The sequence below is a fragment of the Rhinatrema bivittatum genome, chromosome 10 (genome assembly GCF_901001135.1).
Source record: "Rhinatrema bivittatum chromosome 10, aRhiBiv1.1, whole genome shotgun sequence".
In the NCBI taxonomy this organism is placed as follows: Eukaryota; Metazoa; Chordata; class Amphibia; order Gymnophiona; family Rhinatrematidae; genus Rhinatrema; species Rhinatrema bivittatum.
In genome coordinates, this window is record NC_042624.1 from 76,198,105 (window position 1) to 76,224,334 (window position 26,230).

Consider the following 26,230-nt stretch of genomic DNA (forward strand, 5'->3'; position numbering starts at 1 on the left):
AAATTTCCAATTAATGTACTAACCATAATGCAGATCTGTTCAATTGCTCTACTTCCAATTTATTTCAGTGTCTCCTTAACTTTTTGAATCAGGATTGAAAACTGATTGTTAGGCAGCAATAACAATTAAATGTACTCTATCTCCACCACTGGGAAGGTCATCTAATTTCTGTTCACCCTGTAGTAACAATTCATCAGTGGTCATTGTCTTCTACGTGCCTGAATTAAAGTTCCTCCTACTCAATAAGACATAAGAACATGCCATACTGGGTCAGACCAAGGGTCCATCAAGCCCAGCATCCTGTTTCCCAGTGGCCAATCCAGGCCATAAGAACCTGGCAAGTACCCAAAAACTAAGTCTATTCCATGTTACGTTGCTAGTAACAGCAGTGGCTATTTTCTAAGTCAACTTAATTAATAGCAGGTAATGGACTTCTCCTCCAAGAACTTATCCAATCCTTTTTTTAAACACAGCTGCACTAACCACATCCTCTGGCAACAAATTCCAGAGTTTAATTGTGCGTTGAGTAAAAAAGAACTTTCTCCGATTAGTTTTAAATGTGCCACATGCTAAGTTCATGGAGTGCCCCCTAGTCTTTCTACTATCCGAAAGAGTTCTTCTTAAATTGATTGAGTTCACCATTTGAACCTTTAGCAATAGTGGATCTTAAGTTTCTATGTTGGAAAGGGTTATTCTTAATAGCAGAGACATCAATACACAGTGAATGAGCTTCAAGCTCTAATAAGCCATACTCCTTATACACAAATTAAAAAAAATATATATAGTATTGAGAACTTGCCCAAAATTTGTAAGAAATGTTGTTCCTCAGTTCCATTTTAATCTATCCATTGTTCTACTGTTTTTTCCAAAACCTCATTCTGACTAAACTGAGCAGACTCTTCACACCTTAGGTTATAGAAGAGCTTTGTTGTTTTTTTCCTAGAAGGGTCCAAGACTTTTAAGAAAATCTCCTCAACTATTTCTCTTATGATACAGCTAAGCAAGGTTTACCAGCAAAGAAGCAAACACTATCTAGTGTCTTTGTGTAGCAATAGAAAATGCAAAGTCTGGAAAGAATCTTCCTGCCAAGGTTAAAGCCCATCAGGTGAGAGTGAGATCTTCAATAGCTCATCTTCATTTGGCCTCTATACAAGGCAGCCACTTGTTCTTCTATACATATGTACTTTTACTAAACATTACTGTCTCAAAGAAGACTCTCACAAGGATAGTAATTTTGGCCAAGCAGTCTTAAATATTTAACTAAGGGCTTCAAATCTCCTCCTTTTATCCAGTTTGCAATTCTCTGATACAGAAAAAATTAAAATTGCAGCTCTCAGCTTGGGAGTCTCCACTTATGTGGCTAGATTTGTTCTGCTTACCCATGGAGAAATCAAAGTTGCTTACCTGAAACAGGTGTGGAACAAACTGCCTGACAGTTTGTGTTTGACTAATTGCATAACGATGTTCAGGGCAATGCTCAAGACACCTATTTAAGCAGGTTTTTAATTTTTAACAAGTTCATAGACTATTTTTAGACTTTTTAGTGGTTTTAACTATAAAATGCTTTAGTACGGTTTGTTCTATATCAATTTAATTGTATCCTATGTTAATAGTTAATTTTAGTCTGACTATTATGTATGTACTTAAGGTAGCTTTTTAGTTTAAGTATGTTTCAGCTGTGAATCGCTTAGAGCCTAGGCAGTAAGCGAATAATAAATGTAAGTAAATAAAGTGTTCTCTGTAGACAGTAGGAATAACCAGCCAAACATTCCCACCCTCTTCCCCTGAAGTTGAAGCTTAACTAAGGAAGAGACTAAGGACACTCTTACAGTGACAGCTGCTCAGGAACACCCACACATATTCAGACTTCTAGGTCTTTCTGAGCATGTTTCAATTTGGCACCATATTTCACCTCCACCTCAGTGGCTAGTTTGCCCCACTGTCCACAGAGAACACCTGTTACAAGTAAGTAACTTTTTTTTAATGTGCTCTATATTTCTGCATTGTTACCTCCAATTTAAGGTTGTCTTTGCTAGAGAATTCTATAAATCTGGATGTAGCAGACAGCTTAGCTCTTTTGAATGTCTGGACTCTGTTCCTTCCAAAAGTAAAGGATTAATGGCACAGGTTTACTATGTAAACTTTGTGTAAAGTTTTCGATTAATGTCGGCAGATAAAGAGCAAATGAGCCATTCAGTCTGCCCATCAAGTTGCCATGCCATGTAGGTTACCCCCATGCCTTTTGTGAAAGGTAGTAAGGGTAGTAACTGGTGCTCTGTACAGGTTACTTCCATGCACCCCTTTATTCATTTGTAGCCTCTAGGGAGCTGCAGTGATTATCCCATGCCCTTTTTAATTTATTTATTGTTTTTGTCCTCGCCACCTCTTCTGGGAAGGGCATTCCAGACATCCACCACCCTATCTGTGAAGAAATATTTCGTGATGTTGGTTCTGAGTCATCCTCCCTCAAGTTTCATTTCTTAAACCCCCCTCCCCCCCCAATTCTGCAGTCTCCTTTCCAACAGAAAAGGTTTACAAATTGTGCATCATTAATACCTTTCAGGTATCTGAAGGACTGTATCATATCTGCCACAAGGATCTGCCCTCTCCTCTACTCTTTAATATTTATATCTGCCACAAGGATCTGCCCTCTCCTCTACTCTTTAATATTTATATCCTCCCTCTTTGTCACCTACTGACAGAACTTGGCCTTATGTACTTCATCTATGCAGATGATGTACAAATTATCATCCCCATCACTGACTCCCTTAATGATGCCCTTAAAACATGGGATACTGCCCTCACCGCCATTAGTAACTTCCTTACTAGCATCAATCTGGCCATTAACCCCGATAAAACAGAACTTATGGTCATTTCCCCACAGAATCACAAAAACACAATTGCTGCCACTCACACATCACTCACTTCTCCTGACTTCACTAACACTGTTAAAAACCTTGGAGTCACATTAGACAACCACCTTAATTTTAAAAAACATAACAACATTATTAAAGATGGGTTCTTCAAACTACACACACTAAAAAAATTAAGACCATTACTCTACCAACACGATTTCCATACTGTACTGCAATCCCTCATTTTTTCGAAAGTTGATTATTGTAATGCCCTTCTCCTAGGCCTACCCAAAACTACCATTCTACCACTACAAATGCTCCAGAATGCAGCAGCACGCATTCTCACCAACACCAGAAAATCGGAACATATTACTCCCATACTCAGAGATCTGCACTGGCTCCCCATTGCGCAGAGAATCATGTTCAAAACCTTATCTCTAATACACAAGACCCTACACAATGAAAACATGACATGGTTCAATAATGAACTTTACTTCCACAAACACTCCAGAACCCCTAGAACACAACATGCAGCCTCCCTACACACCCCCACACATAAAACCACCACTCTTGAGTCAACTAGGAAGCGTGCGATAACCATAGCCAGACCGAACTGTTGGAACAATATGACACCGGAGTTACGGCAAGAAACATGCCCAATAAAATTTAAGCAAAAACTGAAAACATGGCTTTTCCTACAGGCTTATACTTAACCCTTACGCTCTCCTCTCTCCCTTACTCCTACAGCCTTGCCCACTAATGTACTTAAAGAAATAGAGGATGTACATTTATCTCCACACCTAACTTTTTGTTGGCAATTATTCGTATCAATTGTATATAAGACTTCTATCCCATTTCTTTCTTTCATACCCAGCTTTTCTCTTTTCCAATTGTGTTTTTATAAAATTCATTCTATTTATTTATAGACATAAATTCATTCTATTTATTTATATACTTATAAATTCAGTGAGATAACAATTTGCTTTGTACCACTATATTATTTTTCCCTTTCATTGTTCCACTGTTCTCTCCCCCCCCCCAGTTAACAAGTTTATTGTAAAGCACTATTGCATATGTTCGTTAACAAGTTTATTGTAAAGTTTGTTTATTGTAAATGTTTATTGTTTATTGTAAAGCACTGTTGCACATGTTCGTTCTATTTGGCATAGCTGCAATGTTTCTGTTAATTGTGAACCGATGTGAGGTTACTAAACAAATGTCGGTATATAAAAACTGCAAATAAATAAATAAAATAAAAAATATCTCCCTTGCACCTACTCTCCTCCAGAGCATACATATTTAGATCCTTCAGCCTCTCCTCATAAGTTTTCTGATACAGGCCCCATACCAGTTGTAGTAGAATTCATCTCTCCTTGTTTACTTAACAGAATTTGAATCCCACTTATCTTTTTTCTAGGTGTGTAACATGATCATATTCATAATGGAACCAAGTATGCATTAACCAATTCAACACAATTACTTGCCCATTACTGGGCAACCATGCAATAAGTTAACCATAGTTGATCTAACCTCTAGCTCTCACATGTTGTATATTAAAATCTTGTCTTGAACAAAGTCTGGCCCATAACCAGATCACCAACCCTAATCATTTTACCAGATGCTTACATAAATAAGTCTTTTGTTTCCTAAAAGTCCTAATGCATGTGCTCTCAAATCATCATGCAGAGTTACAGAGAAGGGAACTCACAACCGTGAAGCTTCTTGTCAAGGGTTTCAGCTAATCGAACCAAGTGTGCAGATGATAAATCAATTAGATTTCTCCCAGATTATCTTAATGCCCATAATATTTATTTAATCATTTTTATATACCAACGTTCGTAGGAAACATCACATCAGTTTACAATAAATATCAATGCACATTTAAAATGCAATGAATTACAAAATTATAATCTTAAAATCGTAAAATACATAAAATTCTTAATAAACATCTACACTATAAAAATGCATAAAATTATTTAAAATAACATCAAAAAACAATAAAATAAATTACTAAATCCAGAAACTTGAACTATACAGTTTATGAAAATGCTTGTTGAAAGAGCCAAGTTTTGACTCCCTTCTTAAATGTTCTAGTGTTAAGTTCAATTCTTAAGTTTTGCGGTAAAGCATTCCACAATTGGGGCCAGCGATGGATAGAGCTTTCTCTAACAGAGTTAAGATGTGCCAATTTAGGAGATGGAATTGGTAATGTCCCATTACTTGCTGATCTTGTGGTTCTTTGAGGGGTATGAAAATGTAAGGCAGCCGTGAGCTGTTCAACTTTGTCATTATACAGGGTCTTATGAATTAAAGATAAGGTTTTGAACTGGATACGATGTGTGATTGGAAGCCAATGTAATTCAGTTTTTCTAGTGTAGGTTAGAATTCTGGCAGCTGAGTTCTGCAGAAGTTGGAGCAGTCTGGTATATGAAGCAGGTAGGCCTAATAGTAAAGCATTGCAGTAGTCTATTTTTGAAAACAAGAGTGCTTGAAGAATGGTTCTGAAGTCTTGTTTATAAAGCAGGGGTCATAATCTTTTTAAAACAATTTAAAATAGCCATCTTTAATTATACTATTTATCCACCTTTTTAAGTTTAATTCGCTATCAAGCAGGATGCCAAGATCTTTAACTTAGTGTGAGATGGCATACCTATTAGATACTTTCTTTTCTTCTACTTCGATTTGTTTATTTAATTTGTGGCATATTACTAGAAGCTCCATTTTGTATGAGTTATGAGAGAAACTGATTTATGCTAATAATCGGTTTGTGGTGAGATAAATTTCCCAGTGTCTTAGGGCAGAATCGATAGAGCTTGTGATCAGAATTAAAATTTGCACATCATCTGCATAGATAAAATGAGTTAATCCAAGACCTGCTAAAAGTTTACATAATGGAAGCATATATATATTACAGTGAAGATCCCTAGGGGACGCCATGCATAATATTGATTTGTTCTGATTCATTATAATAGGCTTATAAATCTTCTGTACCATGTTGAGGCATGTAGGAGTGCTGCCCTTAGAGTTCTATGGATGAAGGTCAAGATGTTAAATCTTATTCTCCATTGCACTGGCAACCAGTACAATGCACAAAAAACTGGTATAATATAATCTGAGGTTGGCACCTGTCAGCACTTGAGCAGCTGCTTTCTGAATTGCCTGCAATGCTTTCATCATCATCATTTATTAAGTTGGCATGCTTTCCCACCAAGAGAATTCAAAGTGAGTTAAGTTATAATCGAATACATTACAACAGAACCGGCAGTGAGAGAAACAAAACATACTTTAGTTTGCACTTGTAAGTAGATTCTGGGAAGTCATACAGTATCGTAGCATGGTAGGGGAAGAGGGGTTACAGTGGGCTGGAGTTTGACACTTATTTAATGGATCTGATGTGTTAAGGTGACTTAACCAGCCAAGATAGGGTGTTTTCTTCGTGTTTTGATGTATATTGACAAGGATATGTATATAGGTGTTAGAGGTTTGGGTGCTGTGCTTGCCATTGTTAATGGTTGGAACTATACACTGCCTCAAACAGAATTGACCTTCCAAGACTGATGGAGGCAGGCCAAGGTACAGGAATTGCTGCAATCAAGGCCAGTGAGTACAAGGGCCAGAAGGACCATCCTGAAATTCAGTAAAACCAGCTTCAGTTTGCACAAGTGCAACTTAAATATATACTTTATGACTGACTTTACATGGGGTTGTATTCAAAAGGCTAAATCTATCTACAGTTCCCAAGTTCTGGATCTTTAAGATATGGACAAACAAATTACCCAAATGCAAGACAGAGGGAATATCCAGGGGCATTACTTTATGCCAGATACATCAGCTCTGTTTTGTTTTTGAAATGTTTAACATGAATTTGTTAGCCATCATCCATGAGGTAATTGCTGACAAATGGCTAGCACCTGATGTCAAAATGTCATCTATCAAAGATAGAACTAGAGCATATAATGTAATGTCATCAGCATAAAAACAATATCCAACTCCCAGTTTGGTGAATACTTTACAGATTGAACACCTATAAATATTAAAGAGCATAACAGCACTGAACGTTGGTTACCAGTAACTAGTGGAAATCTGAATCAAGGCAATAATTGGTTCACTTAAAGCATTTTATGCCCCGACAGCTGAGACCTTTAGAAGAACATGTCAAGGCCCACGCTGTCAAAACCACTTCAATATCTATAGCCAATTTAAAGTTTACCCACTTAGAGATTTACAAAGCTGCAATTTAGAATTCAGTCCCCACATTTACCAACCATTATCACAAGAGGTAACTGTAGTGGGGACACTTGGCAATGGTAATCAATACACAATCAAATTTGAGATAACTGGAGGGGAGGACATTAAGGAAAACTACTTAAGAATATAAAACATAAGATTTGCTATACTGGATCAGCCTAAAGGTCCATCAAGCCCAGTATCCTGTTTCTAGCAGTGGCCAATCCTTGTCATAAGTGCCTGGCAGGATCCTAAAGGGTTGATAGATTCCATGCTGTTCTACCATTTAATGTTATAAAGGGAGACTATTAAAATGAGGAAAATAGGAAAAAACTAAAAGGTGCAGCTGCAAAGGTTAAGAGTTTACATCAGGTATGGCTATTGGGCTTTGAAGATGGTTTTTAAACTGACCAGATGTTTCCATGCATTATAAAAGACAGAAGTAAGGCTAAATGATTGCCGATATGGTTAAAAGATGAGGTAAGAGGTCATCGTAGCCAAAAAAACATCTTTCCAAAAAATGGAAAGAGGATCCAAATGAAGAAAATAGGAGAAAGCATAAACACTGGCAAGTTAGATGCAAACCATTGGTAAAGCAGGCAAAAAATTTGAAAAAACTTGCTGTAGTGGCAAAAACTCATAAGGAGCCAAGATGGCGGCTTAACACCAGTACTGTTCTGCTCTGGTTACTTCTTTTTGGATTACCACTCGAAACTTGTTTCTATGCCACCTAACGGAAGGGAAAGGTGTGGCTTTACCCCTCGGAACCCTCACCTTCTGGGCAGATGACAGTCTGTGTCTGGCGTCAGTGTTGCAGAGTGGGGCTTTGGGTCCAGCTGCTACAGTGAATGAAGGAGAGCTCATACCCAGCTTCGGAAGAGGCGTCATTGAGCCCCTTGGATGATCGTCTGCTGCCTGCAGCATGAGAAACCTTGCCAAAGACTTCGACGATGGACCCAGAAGCGGCTGCTTGTCTCACCAGAGCCAAGGGAGCTGTAGCTTTGGTTTGTTTTATTTTTTTATTTATTTTATTTATCGTGTTTTGTATACCGTCATTCGGTTTCGCCATCAGAACGGTTTACAGTATTCATGAACAAGTTAGTTAAACATCACAACGTATTGTCAAAAGTCAGTTTACAGTTTCGGGATTTGTGTGTTAGTACAAATAACATGTTGTACTAGGGTGTAGGTTGGGGCTATACACTAAGGTAGAGAGGTGGGTATGTAAGTAGGTTGAGTTATACCTTTAAGTCAATATAGAACATGTTTTTGATGTATAAAGTATACTTGCAAGGTAGTTGGAAGTAAGAAAGGGTTAGTTGCTTAAATGACTTAGTTTCGGATGGTGGTGTGTATTTTGTTCAAGGGATGTAGGTTTCTTCTTGATGTTGAGTTGCGTGGGTGTCTGGCAGTGTGGTTCATTGCGTGCGTTTGAGTAGGCTCTGGTGAAAAGCCAGGTTTTCAGCTCTTTTTTTTGAAAGTTTTGTTTTGTTGAATTCTTATTTCATTTGGTAGTGAGTTCCATAGAGAGGGGCTGGCAATGAAAATGGCTGTCTCACGGGTTGTTTTTAGTTGTGTGGTTCTGGCATGAGGGATTTTGAAGAGGCCTTTATTCGTTGAGCGTAGGTTCTGTTTAGGAGCGTGGGTTTCGATGAGTTTGCTTAGCCAGTTGGTTTGATGTCCTATGATTATTTTATGCAGAATTGTTAGTACTTTGTAGTCTATTTGGTATTTTATTGAGAGCCAGTGTAGTGCGATGAGAGATGAGGTGATGTGTTCATATTTCTTTGTTCCTGTTAGAATTCTGGCGGCTGTGTTCTGTAGGATTTGGAGCGGACGAATGGTTGCGAGTGGTAGGCCAAGTAATAGGGCATTGCAGTAGTCTAGGTTGGAGAAGATGAGTAGTTGCAGGACTGTTCTGAAGTCATCTTGTGCGAGGAAGGGCTTAAGACATCTGAGTGTAAGTAGTTTGTGATATCCGTCCTTTACCTTGTTAGTTATGTGGATTTTGAAAGAGAGTTCATTGTCAATGGTGATTCCTAGGTTTCGAGCATGCGTGACAGGAGAGATTAATGTTTTTAGGTTTTCCATTTTGAGGGGTTGCAAGGGAGAGTTGATTTTTTTTTTTTTTTTTGTCAAGGATGATTATTTCTGTTTTGTCTGTTTATTATGAGTCTTAGGTCAGTTAGCTGTTTGATTTCTGTAAGATAATTTGTTGTTCTGTTATAGGTTTCTTCTAAAGTATTCTTTACAAGTACCAGTATTTGTATATCATCAGTGTATAGGAAGTGGGTCAGACCCAGGCATTCTAGTGTGTGACAGATTGGGAGAAGGTATATGTTGAAGAGTGTTGCTGACAATGCAGATCCTTGAGGAACTCCTGTGTTGAGGTTTACTTTGTTCAAGAGGATGTTGAACTTTACTTGGAAATTTCTATGTGATAGAATGAGAACCATTGTAGGGTTTTTCCTGTGACTCCTATTTCAGATATTTGTCCTGAGCTCCGATGGAATCTGGAGGAGATTTTGGTTTGAAATCTGGGGAGGTCCCTCCAGTGATGGTTGTAGGAAAGGGGTCTACTCCTTTGACCCAACTCCCCAGCAGTTCATTCTTTCCACAGGAGAAGCTGACGATGGTTTCCATGGACTCTCTTTGGGACCTGATCAATCTTGGTAATGCTTTCTCAGATTGTTCCTTAAAAGTTAATACAGTATCTTATCAAATAGACATGCATAAGAACAATGTTTTTCAGCAGCAGGAAATTTTAGGAAAATTTAAGGGTGTGAAAGAAGAAATCAGTACTAATAAAAGGAGTGCAAGCCTCCTTATAAGGGATTGTGGTTCCTTAAACAGAAGAGTTGAATATATAGAAAAGACTGATTCATTTAAACTTACGTTTATTGAATTTTCCAAAGGTTGTGGGAGAAATTCCTTGTGTGACTTTAAAAAGGTATTTCCTTGATGTTTTGGAGTTTCCTTTAGACTTTCCTCCTTTCTTTGATAAAGTTTATTTTTTGCCATCTCATCCACCTAGTCACTATCAGTCTCCTGCTGTAGATTTGGTTGATTTAACTGACTTTCTGGAATCTTCTAACTATGAAATTTCAGAAAGGTCTACTTTATTAGCATTTTTTTTTCTTTTTTCAGAATATGATTTAAGTTCAGTTATGAAGAGTTAATTCAAAAAGTCTAATGTCTTATTTATAGGTCAAAGAGTTGAGGATATTTTCCAGATTCGACAAAATCTACTCAAGAAAGAAAGAAGGGGTTCCTGGCTTTATGCCAGGATACTTGGGATATAGGAGCAACTTTTTTTCTTGAGATATCCTTGCAAATGTATAATTAAATATAATAAGGATAGTTTTGTTTTCTTTATGCTGGAACAACTGAAAGCATTTCTTGATTCCAAAAAGATGTTAGTAACTTTAAGACCATCTCTGTGATCCATATAAGAAGTGGCAACACTCATTTTTCATTTCTATTTAAAATGTTTCTTTATATTTCTCCTCAGTTATTCTGAATATTCCCCTCAGTTCTTATGGTCTAATGGGTGCAATGTTTGTTTTTCTTTTTTAATGATATTTCCTTGTATTTTATTTCTTATATTATGCACTAAGTTTGTCACAAAGTAGATACTTTGTTAGAATTGTGAAAATTAATAAAATATAAATTATATAAAAAGAGGCAGAAACTCATAATAAAAAAAATCTTTCAAATATGTCCAAGCAGGAAACCTGTGGAGGAGTCAGTTGGACCATTAGATGATCAAGTGATAAAGGGAGCACTTAGAGAAGACAAGGCCATAATGGAAAAACTGAATAAAGTTTTTGCTTTGGGTTTTACTGAGGAAGATGCTGGAGATGGCCCCTGCTGGAAACAGTAATTAATGGCATTGAACCAGATCACAATGAATCTGGAAGATGTATTAGGGCAAATCACCTGGACTGGATGATATACACTACAGAGTTTTGAAAGAACTAAAATATGAAATTGCAGACCTATTAGTAATTTATAACCTATCATTAAAATTGTCTGTTGTACCTGAAGATTGAGATTACATTGGCCACCCTAAAAACTGTAAAAAGGGCTTCAGGGGTGATCCAGAAAACTATAAATTGGTGAGTCAGGCTTTAGTGCCAGTAAAAAAAAAAAAAAAAAAAAGTTAAAAAAACTATTCTAAAAAATATTACTACTGAACATACAGACAGACATGGTTTATTGAGATAGACCCAACATGGATTTACCCAAGGAAAGTCTTGCCTCTCCAAACTGCAACATGTTTTTGAAGGGGTTAATAAATGTATAGATAATGGTGAACTATTTAAAGTAGTGTATCTGAATTTTCAGAAGACATTTGATAAAACTTCTCATGAAATTCCTGAGAAAATAAACAAAAAAAAAAATCATGAGCTAGAAGGCAATGTCTTATTGTGTATTGCAAAGTGGTTAAAAGATAGAGTAGGATAAACGGTCTGTTTTCTTATTGGAGGAAGGTAAATAGTAGAGTGCCCAGGGATCTGTACTGGGTCTAGTGTTTTTAAATATATTTATAAATGACCTGGAAAAGGTTAGAGACAAGCGAGGTCATCAAATTTTGCAGACCACACTCACTTTTTCCCAGTTGTTAAATCACATGCGGATTGTGAAATATTTGAGGACCTTGGAAGACTGGGCATCCAAATGGCAGATGAAATTTAATGTGGATAAGTGCCAAGTGATGCCCATAAGGAAAATAATCCAAACTGTAGATATATGATGTTAGGTTCCATAGTAGGAATCACCACCCAGGAAAAAGATATAGGCATTATCACGGACAGTATGTTGAATCCCTGGCTCAGTGTTTGGCAGTAGGAAAAAATAAAAAGTTAGGAATTAGGAAAAGAATGGAGAATATCATACCTCTTGCTCTGAGGTGTGATGGAGTACTATGTGCAGTTCTGGTTGCCACATTTCAAAAGAGAATAGAATGAGAAAAGGTACAGAGAGAAGGGCAACTAAAATGATAGAGAATGGAATGGCTCCCCTAAGAGGAAAGGCTAGCATTTAAGCCTCTTCAGTTTGGAGAAGAGATATGATAGAGAGCTGTAAAATGAGTAGTCGGTACAGAGGATGTGGTAAAGGCAGTTAGCTTAGCAGGGTTTAGAAAGGTTTGGACAAGTTCCTGGAGGAAAAGTCCATAAACAATTGCAATCGATCCTATGCAGAATGTGAGAGGATACATCCTAGAATTTAACAGATCTTTCTTCATTGAGGCTTAGTTTTAGATTGTAAAGCATTTTTAAAGTTGAAATTCCACACTTTCCCCACCTTTTTGATTTGAATTTTGAATGCTATGCTTCAGGGGTTTTTTTTCCCCAGTTGCAACTTGTCCCACTTGTTGAAGCCATAGTTTTAAACCGAAGAAAAGCTTAGAAGCTTTCTCTATATGTGGCCTTAGGCAGGATTGTGATGCTTATGGGAAACAGAGGCTGTGGAATGTTGGAGAATGCTCAATTACAAAAGCCCACCTCTAGTAGATTGGTCCAGAACAAAACTGAAGCAGTATCTGTAATATGCTTGGTTGCCACAAATTATTCAGATGTAAATTCAAAATTTAGGAGGAACGAATGGACTCCCTAGTGCTAAACAAAATCATTTTTTCTATTTGCAAAGTCACGGAAGACAGATATTTTCATTTGGAGAAGTAGATAGACGCAAATCTCAGATGTATATGTTTTCTTTCTCTGCCTGTGCATCTTTTTAGAAAGCAAGCATGAAAGAAAGTGAGCTGCAAAGTTTGAATGTACACTGGAATGGTTTGTGGTAACTAAGCAAATTGGAATAATACTGTTGTGTTATCTGTTTGTCTTGCTCTTGGTCAAGCTGCCACAAGTGAGAGTGGTGTGGTAGAGTTTGTAATTGAGAGTTTGCTAGCATTTCACAGCCTCTAACTGCCTCCCGTTATAAAACAATGGGGATTCCTTGAAGATAGTGACCTGATGTTTTTGGTTTTCAAATTCATTCAAATTATTCCCATTTTCTTCCAGCTTGCCGAATTTGGTGACTTTGTCCCCTGTTTATATAATTATTTTGCTCACAGACAGGTGATCAGACAGAATGATCACTTTTTCTTAATTCTTAGCGTGCCATATCTTGGAAAACACAAAAAAGAAAGCAATAGAGCTAAGAAAGTCATATTGATATTTTAAAGAACGGTCAAGTACTGTTTTTAATGTTGCCAATTGAATTGCTATTAAAATAAACTTTGACATTTTCTGCTTTTTCATAATAGGGTATTTATCGTGTGAATGGAGCCAAATCAAGAGTAGAAAAGCTTTGTCAAGCCTTTGAAAATGGAAAGGACTTGGTGGAATTGTCAGATCTCTATGCACATGACATTAGTAATGTACTGAAATTATATCTCCGTCAGGTATGAGATCGCTGTCCTCTGTTACCAGCAAGTGGGAAGGGAAAAATATTTGCCTCAAATAACATTTGTGTAGTAAAGTTTGGCCAAACAAAATCTAAAATTATGTTTAGTAAATCAGTGTTAGCTCTTGTAAATGTTCTGTTGTATATACATGATTGATTATGACATTCTCATAAAGCATGAAAAATTCATTGAATGGAAAAATATATAAAAGTACTTCTCTGATTTTATAATTCTAAAAAAAATATTCTTGCACAGAATATTTTTTAAGCTTTCTGTTTAATGGGGGTGATTGTGATATTTAACTTGATATTGATATCAGTGAGCAAAGAGATTAGAAGATTTTCCTGCAAAACGTGTTGGAATGGGTTGAAGGATCCAATGTTTTTGCCAGCATAAATTTCTATTTCCATGACCTGGACTATCATATTACCTGATAAATTGCTAGAATTGAATGCCAAAACAAATGCTGACCATGTAGCTTGTATACTATAATATATATATAATTCTGGACCTAATGTGAGAAAAGTCAGATGCAGTATTCCATTAGTGAGGTCCAGTCTGCAACATCTTTGTTTTTCCTTTCCTTTAAATTTTGTAAATACATTTTCCCACCAAAGAGAGTTGATATTCACTTGATATATGCAAGAAGGAAATAGGAGGAAGATAAACTATAGACCGTATGTATTATTCTTTCAGCTCCCAGAGCCATTGATTTTATTTCGTCTTTACAACGAATTTATTGGACTTGCACAAAGGAGAGTCAAGTTGAAGAACTGGACCAAAAAAGCTAGTCCCAGGTCACAGAAAAGACAGTTAACATGCATTGAGTTGTGAACAGGATCATCATTAAAATAAGAGACCTCCTGAAGGCAGCAGCTGTCTATACCCAACTTTAACACTCTACAGTACCTCATAGGGCATCTTCATAGGTAAGAAATTGACCTTTGGGAATTGATTTGATGGATTGGCACTGAGTTAGAGAGTCTCTTACTTCTAGATTACCAATTCATATCTGGCCAAGGTCAGTAGGGACCAAAAGCTGTCATCTTCAAAGTCATTGGACCTGTGTGAAATGAGTTGATCTACCTACATCCAACTGGACGTGTATCTACATCAGTTTGAAACAAGATTGGAAAGATGTATTCTATGGCATGCCCAGTTTTCACAGGCATTTTCATGTTTTCACCCGTCCCCCCCCATTTTCTCTCTTGTGCACACATAGACCCTTAGCCCTACCTCATTTCCTATCCCCTCCTGATCCCCTGCTAATACTGTCCTATAATGCCTCCGTATGCTCCATGGTGCCACTGCAGTTCTGGTCGCCACATCCCAAAGATAGAATTAGAAAAAGTGAAGATGATAAAGGGGATGGAACAATTTCCCTATGAAGAAAGGCTAAAGACATTAGAGATCTTCAATTTGTAGAAGAAGGCTGAGAGGGAGATGTGATAGTCTATAAAATGAGTTGGGTGGCATGGGTAAATGTGAATCTGTTTTACTCTTTCAAAAAAGTACAAAGTTACTAGGTGATATTTTTAAGACACATAGGAGAAAATATTCGTTTAATGAACACATTAAACTCTGGAATTTATTGCCAGAGGATGTGGTGAAATCTTAGTGTAACTGGGTTTTAAAAGATTTAGATAAGTTCCTGGAAGAAAAGTTCATAAACTATTAAGGTGGATGTGGGAAATACACTGCTTATCCCTGGGATACAAGTAGCATGGAATCTGACTTTTTGGTATCCTGCCAGGTACTTGTCACCTGAATTGTCCAATGTTGGAAATAGGATACTGGGCTTGATGAACCTTTAGTTGACCCAGTATGGCAAATCTTATGTTCTTATCGCCCATCTCCATTATCTTTATTTTTGATTGAGCAAGCAGGAGAAGCATGGTGGTGGTTCAGACAATGTCTTCCTCCTCCTGCAGCTTGGCACCCAACTTGCATTTTGATACTTCTCAAGGCACTATACAGATGTGCAGTACAAAATGTTAGTCAGGTCCCAGGTGATGGAGGATGATATGACCTGAATCATCTCTGCTCTCCTACCAGCCCATTCAGCAACAGAGAATGGTAGGGATTTAAGTGTTTTGTCAAAAACTTTCTAGCTTTGGCTCAGCACAGTGGGCTATGCCAGGCCAGTTGCTGAGCCAAATGGTACCTTGTGGGATGTCTGTGGGATGGAGCCAGCCACAAGGGCAGGGCCACCACCAAGACACAACCAGCTGGCTTGCCTTTTCTTCTGATGGCTTGGCCGCAATTCAGCAGCCATGTAGGTGCACCACAGAGTTCCTGCTACAGTAGCAGCTGGAGCCCTGGTGCCATGCCCCACCTGATGAGACATGTTGGTACTTCCTGGGTAGTCGCTCTATCCTGCCATGTTCTTTTTGATGGGCCTGGGATACACAGTACAACCTTGATGTATCACTACCTCCCAGACTTCAATTGGAACTGAAGAAATGGCACTCTACTTGCGGGGTCCGATAAGACACTGCCACCTCCTGCTGGGTCTCTGTGTATATATGCTGTGAAACCCTATTTTCCTGGTGCATGCACAATTGAAAAAACACAGATAAGGTCAGGCAACTCAAGTTTTTCCAGAATATAATTATTGTAAATAAATAACTTTTAAAGAAAAGGCACACAATTGTTGCATCCTTGCTAGCATCAGCAAGGAGGCTAAAGATTAAAATCTATATGGAGAATGTCCTCAGAGTTGGTGTCTCCAGATCTAGATTGAACCACATTGATAGGTCAGTTTAGAAAATTTAGTTTTGTTGCATATATTGATGTGTTGGCAAAGTAAGGACTTTAAGTACTATCACTTACTCTGGCACTTTTCAAAATACTGAATTCACTAGAAAATAGGGAGAAGAAATTGACTTTGAATACATTGTTATACTTTGCTTATTGCCAATATCACTTTCAGGTACAGTATCTTTGTAAAGATCGCTATGTAAAAGCGATAAGCTCCTTCAATGTCAGTTCATATTTTTCAGTGTTGGGTGTTATAACTTAAGTGTAGAACTTTGGTAGTTGAAGACGTTGCAGCCAAGCCTGGATTTACCGCCAGGCCTATTGAGCCTGTGGCTAGAATTAAAAAAAAAAAAAAATTGGGAATGGTGGCAAATTTCCTGCCCCAACTGCTTCGCAATCCTGCATACCTCTGGAGCCACGACATGCCACAAACCTCCATCTCAAGCAGCAATTTATTGGTCAGTGAGCACAGGGACTAAGCTTGCGCCAATAGGTTTCACCCCTTTGGGCTTCTGTGCAGGGGGGGGGGGGGGGGGACACCCTGTGAGCGCAGGCTAAATTTCTGCACTCACTGACCTACTATGAGGATCATTTCTGGAGCTGAGGATTGGGGATTGGCACTGTAGCTTGGACATTTGCCAAGGTAAGGTGGAGATGGCAAGGCATACAATGGCACTGACTCAATGCTTGTGGGTGGCAGTAGACAAAATCCATCCCTGGTTGCAGCTAGTCTAAATAGAAAGTGAAAAATGTTATAAATTACTACCAATCTTGAAAACTTGTATAACATAAGCCCAGCATCCAGTTTCAGACAATGGCAAGTTTGGAAGAAACCCAGAAAAGTAGATGAAACATCTGTGTTCTAGGTCTACAAGGAATGTGAGGGCAAAATCCAATACAATTTATGGAGAAGTTTCTTCATGGGCTATTAAAATTAGTTTTTTTTTCTTTGATTTTAATTTTATGCTTGAGCATCTTAAGTAAAGACAAATGACAGACATTAAACTATATACAGAAATTGCATATCTTGTCATTTAAAGTCCATATTTAAGCCTAAAATAAATAGAAAATTCCTGAAGTATTAATAAATTGAGATTTATGAACAGGTTGAAGTTTTCTTTTTTCTCTTATACAGAGTTGCACAGCAAGCAGATGAAAACAAAATGTCAGCCAGCAACCTTGGTATAATATTTGGACCAACTCTAATCAGGCCACGTCAAACAGATGCCACCATTTCTCTTTCATCTCTTGTGGACTATCCATACCAGGCGAGAGTAGTAGAGCTTCTCATAACTTACTATGAAAAAGTATTTGATGTTTTGTTGGATCCCCTCTCCCCTTCTCAATCTGATGAGAGCTGCTCCATTGAAATTATTTTTCCTACAGAAGAGAGAGATTCACAGCAAATCAAGAAATTCCAATCATTCCTGCTAGCAAGGATGTAAGTATTGACTTGCCCTAGAATTATTTTAAGTTGCTTGTATTTATAAATGTGAAAAATATCTATTCCTTATTTCATTTACTAACTTTTTTCCCATTTTTTCCCAATGACAGGATATCCTGATATCAATCAATGACAATGCAATATCAGAAAATGATTTAGTATTTCAAGGACTGGAAGAAAGAGAGATCGCAGATGAATTAAATGGAAATGGTTAGTGTCACTTTACAGATGGTCTTTAACAAACACGTCAGTTATCATATTGTAACTGTCTGCTATTGATGAAGTGGGTACGCTTTTTAGTAATATAACAGGGTTTATTTTTTTACCTACTTAAAATATTAAAATTCTGGATTCCTTTTAGAAATGTACATACGAGAGTTAATTACAGTAAAGTGTATGAAAACATCAATATGATTTTTTTCCCGCAGATAAGCAGGCTGTATTAGCCATGCTGTTTGGGACACCCCAGGCAGACCTTCCAAAGTTGACAGAGCTTTGCTCTGTGTGCAGCTGTGCATCCTTTCCTGCACAGCTCTATTTTCTCCTTAATCTGGTTTTTTTCTGTGTTGCAGGCACATGGAGCTTCGCATCTCCTCAGATCACCTTTCGTTTTTTCTCAGTGATCTCGTCATACGACATCAAAATGCCTCCCAGACTGCCTGACTTTAAATTCTGCCAGTGCGGAAAAATTGTCCATCACAGACTGTCATAATTACATTACCTATGCCTGGACCCGGATCATGACCAGGCCTCCTGCAGGGACTGTGGCTGCATGTCCTCCTCAGCCTAGCACCAACATGCCTCAAAAATAGCCCAGCTTTCAGAGAAGGAATCGGGGTCCTATGCCCCCCAACATGGAGCGCCTATCTGCACACTTTCTCTGGGCCGTCTCAGGATCGCCCCAGAAAAACGAAGAGGGCTTCATCGTTAGGACCGCCGGACAAGCGATCTACGCAGGCCTCCGTGCCTCAGTGCCCCCACGACTCCAAGGTACGTGGAGCATCGGGTGATGCGCCACCGCCCACAGTGAAGTCGGGAGCATCGAGACTTTGGCACAGTCACTAGCCCCGGCCGATGTGGCGCAGAAGCACCATGGGATGCGCTGTTGACACACTCCTCGAAACTAAAGCCTTCACGCAAGGAAGCATTGATATTAGACCCATCACGTCGTCCTGCGACATCCAGCTCGACGCATGTTCTGACCCAGACACAAAAACTGACGCAAGGCAAGAGAACACCAGTGCACTCGGTGCAAAAGACATCGAGGAGTCGCCAGCATCAGTCACAACTGTTCCCCTCATCAAAGAAATCCCCTAAGAAACCAATAGACCTGCAAGTGGTCTTCACCTCTGACGAATTGATCGAGCTGGGATTTTCAGATGTGGAGCGGGTTTCGTAGTCGTACCCCCCCAAAAGGCTCCTCTGAGTCCTCGGAGACAGTGTTCTTTGATATTTCATATGTATCTAGGAGAAAACTATCTTTGCCTCAACTCCAGGAACCCCTCCACAAGAAGCAGAAAGTCTCAGCCAGGGCAGAGTGGTCACAGCTTCATCCCAGGGTCCCCAACTTGGATATTCTGCTAATAGCCTTGCCTCTGAGGACTTCCATAAGATCGTTGCCTCGTCAGGGGCAGAGAGACCTCGCCTCACAGGCAGTTTCTCAGATATCTCAGATCCTGTCTGTTCTTCACCTCCATGGAGGACCAAGGAAGTGGCCAGCCTCGCCGTACTCAGCGTGAGGATGCCCCTCAAAGAGGTGCCTCTTCACCTTTACAAGATCACAGCAGTCTGGAGCGTAGGCCCAACAGTCCAACCTCCGCAACCTTCTCTGCAGCCGGACATTTCCCCGGAGTTATCACCACCTACTTCAACAGGCTCCTCCATGTGGGATAACCATCTGACCCACAGGAAGAACAGCCGGAGCCCTCCTCCCCATCAGAGGACATCTCCTACTCAGTTTGTGGGTACTCGTCTGAATATTGAGAAATGGAAAGTGCCCGACCCGTGGGCAGAGATCATGGGAATCCTGAAGATCTTTGAGGTGCCGGCTGAGCCAACCGCTTTGCTGGTGCATGCGGTGCTGGACTCTGTCATGATGAAAGCTTAGGGAGTCCCCGTTTGAGTAAAGTTTCGAAACTCCAGTCTCCATATTTCAGCACGCTGCAACTCCCACACGCCTCAGTAGTGATCTAGTCAGCCATGAGGAGAGCCAAAAAGTCACACTTTCACTCCAACACCCCTGCAGGCTGCGATTGCAAATATCTCAACTTTGGCAAGTGAGTATTTCAGGCTGGGATATTAAATGCAAAAATACTGCACAACCAGTTCTACATCACGCAGTACCTATATGAGTGCTTGAAGTTGTTTAAGCTGCTTCTAACATCTCTGTCCCCGGCTGAAGGTCCACCACAGCAGTTCCATGACATTGAGGAGGGGCTGAGACATGTATTAAGGATGATATGAGGCCTTCAAGGCATCCACTCGGACCACCACAGGAGCTATAACAGCCCAAAGGATGGCATGGCTCTCAGCCAGTGCCATTTGGCAGGATGTTCATGAGAAATTGGCAGACCTCCCCTGTCTCCCTGACAGTCTGTCTAGAGACAAATTGTAGGAAACAGTGGCGCAATTAAAGGAGAAAAACGTCAGTCCTATCCCTGGCGTCAACAGTCTTCAGCCAGGAAGTACTACTTCGGGTTTAGGAAAGCCTATTACCAATGGGGCCTGTACAGACCGTATCCAGATTACCAACCGCTTGCCTACCCGCAAATCCAGCCGCAATCGCAGCGGCAGACAGCAGAATCAATGCCAGAAACATCCACCCCAAAATAGCAACAAGCCCCAGCAGAAGTTTTAGAAACCCTGGGCTGTTACTGCTGCTGGGGGTAGGGGGGAAGACTGTTGTACTTCTACCAATTTTGGGCGGCGATCACGTCCAAACATTGGGTGCTCAACATCATCAAGGAAGGGTACTTTTTGAACTTTAGAACCATTCCCCATCTTCCACACCTGGTACAGCTTCATCAGCCCACCATGGAGAGCTAACGCTTGCTATAGAAGGAAATCACCAACCTACTCCTCCAATGATCCATTAAACGGGTCCCTTACCAAAAGTGGAACCAAGGATTCTATTCCCTGTACTTCCTCATTCCCAAGAAATCGGGAGGGTTCTGTCCATTTCTGGACTTGCAGGCTCTCAACAAATGCAGTGAGGGAGAAGTTCAAGATGACATCTCTCAAATCCATTTTCCCTTCCGCAACCCAGTGATTGTATGTGTTCACTGGACCTCAAAGATGCATACTCGCACATCCCAATGCATCTCTCCTCTTGGCGCTACCTGTGTTTTTAAGTCAACAAGCGCCATTATCAATACAAGGTTCTGCCTTTTGGCCTCTTGTCTGCCCCGAGAGTCTTCACAAAATGTCTAGTGGTAGCAGTGGCCGACCTCAAATGGGGGGGGGGGGAGCCAACTGTTTCCCTACTTTGACGACTGGTTGATAGTAGCACTGCACCCAGATACTCTGCAGTGCAGTTTGGAGACAACAAATTCAATGCTTAAAAGATCTGAGACTTGAGAACTCAGCACAACATAAAAACGTTCAAAAAAGACCTAAAAACATTTTTCTTCCGCAAATTCTTCACTGACCCACTATCAACTGACCATACCAACCATCAAATGAACTCTCAACTCTAATCTCCAACCAAACTCGCTTCCCTCCACTTCCAACCCAAGAATAGTTATTTGACCTGACTTGTTTATTTCTATATATGCTCATTCTGTTATAATGTTTCAATACTGTTAAGAAAATAATATTCACTTTGTAAACCGTTATGATGGCTCTACCGAATAACGGTATATAAAACTCATCAAATAAATAAATAAATTATCAACTACAAAAAGTCGAACTGCAAGTTGAGTGGGCTGTAAGTTGGACTTTTTGTAGTTGATAATGAAACCCAGATCTTTTAAGCAGTGAATTTGTTGTCTCCAAACTGCACTGCAGAGTATCTGGGTGCAGTGCTACTATCAACCAGTTGTCAAAGTAGGGAAACAGTTGGCTCCCCCATCTGAGGTGAGCCACTGCTACCGCTAGACAATTGGGGCTCGTGTGAACACAGCGCTGGGGAAGGCATTCCTGCCGGAGGACAGGGCCCTGACGCTAAGTACCCTAGCTATTCAACTCCACGGCAGCTTTCATACCTTGGCCCGCTGGATCCTGACAATGCTGGGACATATGGCAGCAGCCATCTACATAGTGCCACATACTCGCCTGCACATGTGATGCCTCCAATGGGGGCTGAAAACACAATGGACTCAGTTCTCTCAATCACTCACGAGCAGAGTATATATGTCCCAAGCCTTAAAGAAGGAATTAGACTGGTGGCTGCACCCCACAGTTCTCGCAGTGGGAATGCCGTTTCGCATGGACACCTCTAACAAGGGGCGGGGGGGGCACACCTGGATCGGGTTCAGACACCAGGGCCTTTGGTCCAGCCTGGAGAGAAGACAGTAGGTAAACCTCCTAGAGCTCCGAGCGATTGGATATTCCGCCCGCATGTTCACGAGGTTCCTGCGAGGTCTATCAGTCATGATCCACACAGACAATCAGGTCCGCACAATCTACATAAACAGAGGGTCAGGTTCTTGGAGGCTGTGCAGGGAAGCAGTATGCATCCTAGAGTGGGCAGAGGAGTGATCCATCACCCTGCAGGCAACCTATCTACCAGGGGTAGAGAATGCCACAGCCAACAGACTAAGCAGAATCTTCCACCGGCACGATTGGGAACTCCTCCAGAGTGTGGCGGATGCTCTCTTCACGATGTGGGGACTTCCGTTCATAGACCTCTTCACCACAGAGCGCAAAAGGAAGGTGAGAATGTTCTTCTCATCTATTTGAGCAGGGAGTTCCTCACTCAGGATGCGTTCCTCGTATCATGGATGGAGGGGCTCCTCTACACCAATTCCACTCATTTCCAGAACAATTCAGAAGTGTATCGCAGACGTTGCGCAGATACCTTCATGAATCGGGAGACTAGCAGGTGGTTAGATACTGGTAGATTATTGCACAGATAATGATAGGCTGCAATGGCACTCACATGAACCCGCACTGAAGTTGTCGCCAGTCCCGTCAAGTATAAGGAACGGAGATATTCGAGCAGGAGCCCTGGTGAGTAGGAAAAGGGGTCCACCCCTCTGCGGTCACACCAGGTTGAATAACGGAGCTACTTGGCCTGATAATTTTTCCTTGAGGAAGACTTTCTGGACAACATCAGGACCTCCTGGATCTCTGTCAGCAAGTGTAAGTGGCTCAATACCATCCTTTCAACCTCCACGTTGTGAGATGTAGTGAGGAGTGCATCAGGTGAAGCAAAGTGCCGTCGTCTTGCGTCAGGAGGCCCGTCTCATGCCCTAGTGGGATAGACAGAGTGATCTGTCTGAGCCAAGCCAGAGCTATCAGAAAACACGTTCAAGGATTTGGAGCTCCACAACCGCGAGGCTACTGCACCGCAGAAGAGACTGAAGGGGGACCTCATGTGGATGTGTGGATAGCAGCAGGCTGGGCATGCTCAGTCTGCCAGCCAAAGTTTCCCATGCCGGGCTCCATCGGTTGATGTCACCCACATGTGCGGACTAACATACTGCTGTCCTAGGAGAACATCTGTTACAGGTAAGCAACTGCACCTTTCCAATAAATTGGGAAGGTCAGTTATCAAATGAACTCTAATTGGCTAGCGCACTTATGCATGGACTGGCTTACAGATTATATACTGTTAAGGCTCATCAAGTGAGAACCAAGGCTACTTCCGTGGTTCATCTCGGGACCACTTCTATTGAAGATATTTGCAAATTGCTACTTGGTTTTCTGTAAACAACTTCATGTCCCACTGCTATCTGAATGTCCAAAGAAGGCTAATTTTGGACAAGCAGTTCAGCACAGTCGTCCACTCTCCATTTGGTGGGGTTGTTTTGTTTTTAAATATTTGTTCTGCAATACAATCCTCTCTACATAATGGCTAATTCATGCCTGCTTATTGGAGAAAGCAAGTTTGCTTACCTGCAGACAGGGTTCTCTGTAGACAGCAAGATGAATTAGTCAGACTTAATAACTGCCCATCTCCCTGAAGATTCAACTATCTCACTAAAGCTTAATCTCTGGAAGACAATGAGCGGCTTGCAAGTCTGTGTGCATGTGTGAGAAATATTGCACATGCTCAGTGAGGCACTTACTGACCATTGAAAGCTGGATACATCTCTTCTCTTTTGGATGATGTCACCCCCATTTGTAATAGCTAATTCATCTTTCTGTCTATGAAGAACCTTGTTTACAGGTAAGCTCTACTGCAGTATTCTATCTCTATAGATGGGAGGAGGTGTGGAATAAAAAAAAAGAAATCCTGCAAGGTCATGTTTGAAGGTTCCATTCTAGGAAACCAATAAAGGAAGAGTTTTGTAAGGATATATATATAAAAAAATAAATAAGACAAAACTGTATCTTAAAATTTGTTTTAAAGAATTCAGCCAGCACTTTTTTCCTTTCAAATCATTCCTGGGGTGAGAGGTAAGTTTTTAATAACGTTTGCTTTTCCTTTCCATGGTTATAGACGAAAGAAAATTCGAATGCTGGAGTACTTATTGCTGCTTCTTCTCTGCTGAAATCATCTTTTCAAAAAAAAAAAGTTTAATAGAAAATAGATTGTGATGTTTGTATGCATACAGATGAATTTTCAAAGGCATTATACATGTAAATGTAACATTGTCATAGCAATTTTCAAAAGCCATTTACCTACGTTAAATGCACTTAATGCAGGTAAAGCCTATTGACAATTCAATGGCATATTGTAGCAATTTTCAAAAGCCTGCTTACATGGGTAAAGGCATTTACACATGTAAAAAGTATGTGGATGCTTTTGAAAATCATACCCATGGTCTTTCTAAAGATATTACACAATTTTTGACCTTCAAACAAAACCACATTTGTAAACCACATAGTATAAGCAGCTAACAAGTGACATCTGGAAACCAGATTAAAAATAGAGGATTTCAGTATAGCAAAAGAATGGTAAATCGGGCTACAGACATTCCAACTACTTATATTGGCAAATCTAATAATTAAGTAGTTAGAACTTTGATGTTTCTGGATTTGCCATTCATCTGTTGCTGACAAGTGGGAGTATTTTGCTTCTGAGGAACCAGTCCAACCAGTAATACTAGAAATGTAATTAGGTACATTTTACAGAAGAGTGCCATTGAATGGAGTTGTATTTTGTTTAACAAAATTAGCACATTTTTCTCAAGTAATTATAAAAATGAAATGTGCCAAAATGCAAACTTGTACATATTTTAAAATGCTCTATTTCACATAATGCATGTGAGAACAGTACAATTGTCAAAACAGTTTGAAAATGTAATTATTTCATAGGGTTCAGTTTTTTTTCTTGGAATGTTCACATTACTTTTTTTCTTCTTCCTAGGTGTTGCTGTGACTCCAGTGTCTGAGATAGATGGTGGAGAAAGGTCATTGGTTACTGAAGACCTTTGTAAACTAAACAGTTCTTTACAAGCAAAACCTTATCGTCAAATCACCAAAGTTCAAATGCGGTCTCCAAGAACAAAACCAGTTGCTCGGCCTGTGAGTTTGCCTGTTGACCGTATAATTCCTTCATCTGTCTTGAATGAGAGAAATTCCAAAAATATAAGTCCTAATTCAGACAAGTTTAACAGGAGTCCGACTATTGAAGAAGCTTCTGAGACAAAGTCATTTTCTGGTGTTAATTCATGTCACAGACTTTCTTATTACGACACATATGCACTCAGAAAAACTTGGGATAAGCAGTACAAACAATATGATATGACACCAAGGACTGCAATGATTATGACCAATATACCACAGGAGAACTTAACACATGAGAGTGGAAGTGCATATGCTATATCCTCTTACAATACTGGTAACAATTCAGGAAATGCCTTGCTTTCTAGTAAGCCATATACAGTTCCTGTTAGACCAGCAAGGATGACGACAGAAGGAAATTCTTCAGATTCTAACCCTCTTGCTGTTTTCAGGGCACCCAGAACTTTGCAGCCCCCACCAGGAACATTTTATAAACCACCTTCCATTAACAAAGTAAAGCAGAATGAGGATGACTTCCCTAAAAGTGATGCAACAGTAAGCATCAGCACTGGTCTTAGCCCAGATAACAGCACACTGAAATCTGCAAAAGACTCAGAGTTCACAGCAGACACATCCAGACAATTGGCAAGTCAACAAAAAGTTAGTTCAGAGGACCTCCAAGCAGATATGAAGCCAGCTTATCAAAGGCTGAGACCAAAACGAATGCAAGAATTAGAACACAGAGAAGCACATTTTGTGTAAGGCAGCAGAAGCTTCAATCTTCAGCATTGCTTACTGATCCCAGTAATTAATTTCTTTTTTCTAAAAGGAATGCTTTTGTGCCATATTGGAAATATTAATATAGCTTTTTAAACAGGAAGAACTGAAGTAAAAAGATTGAAATTTAATTTTTGTTTTGTG

At 39.9% G+C, this 26,230-nt stretch overlaps 1 protein-coding gene across 1 annotated transcript in view; it reads left to right on the forward strand.

The window, feature by feature from the left end:
* The window catches only part of ARHGAP29 (Rho GTPase activating protein 29), a 291,858-nt gene extending 266,642 nt beyond the window's left edge, over positions 1 to 25,216 (forward strand). Inside the window, 7 exon segments of the mRNA XM_029617439.1 lie at positions 13,354 to 13,491; positions 14,191 to 14,322; positions 14,325 to 14,363; positions 14,365 to 14,423; positions 17,390 to 17,695; positions 17,809 to 17,908; positions 25,173 to 25,216. Coding sequence (XP_029473299.1) covers positions 13,354 to 13,491; positions 14,191 to 14,322; positions 14,325 to 14,363; positions 14,365 to 14,423; positions 17,390 to 17,695; positions 17,809 to 17,818 — 684 coding nt within the window. The 3' untranslated portion in view covers positions 17,819 to 17,908; positions 25,173 to 25,216.
* Positions 25,217 to 26,230: the final 1,014 nt, after the last annotated feature.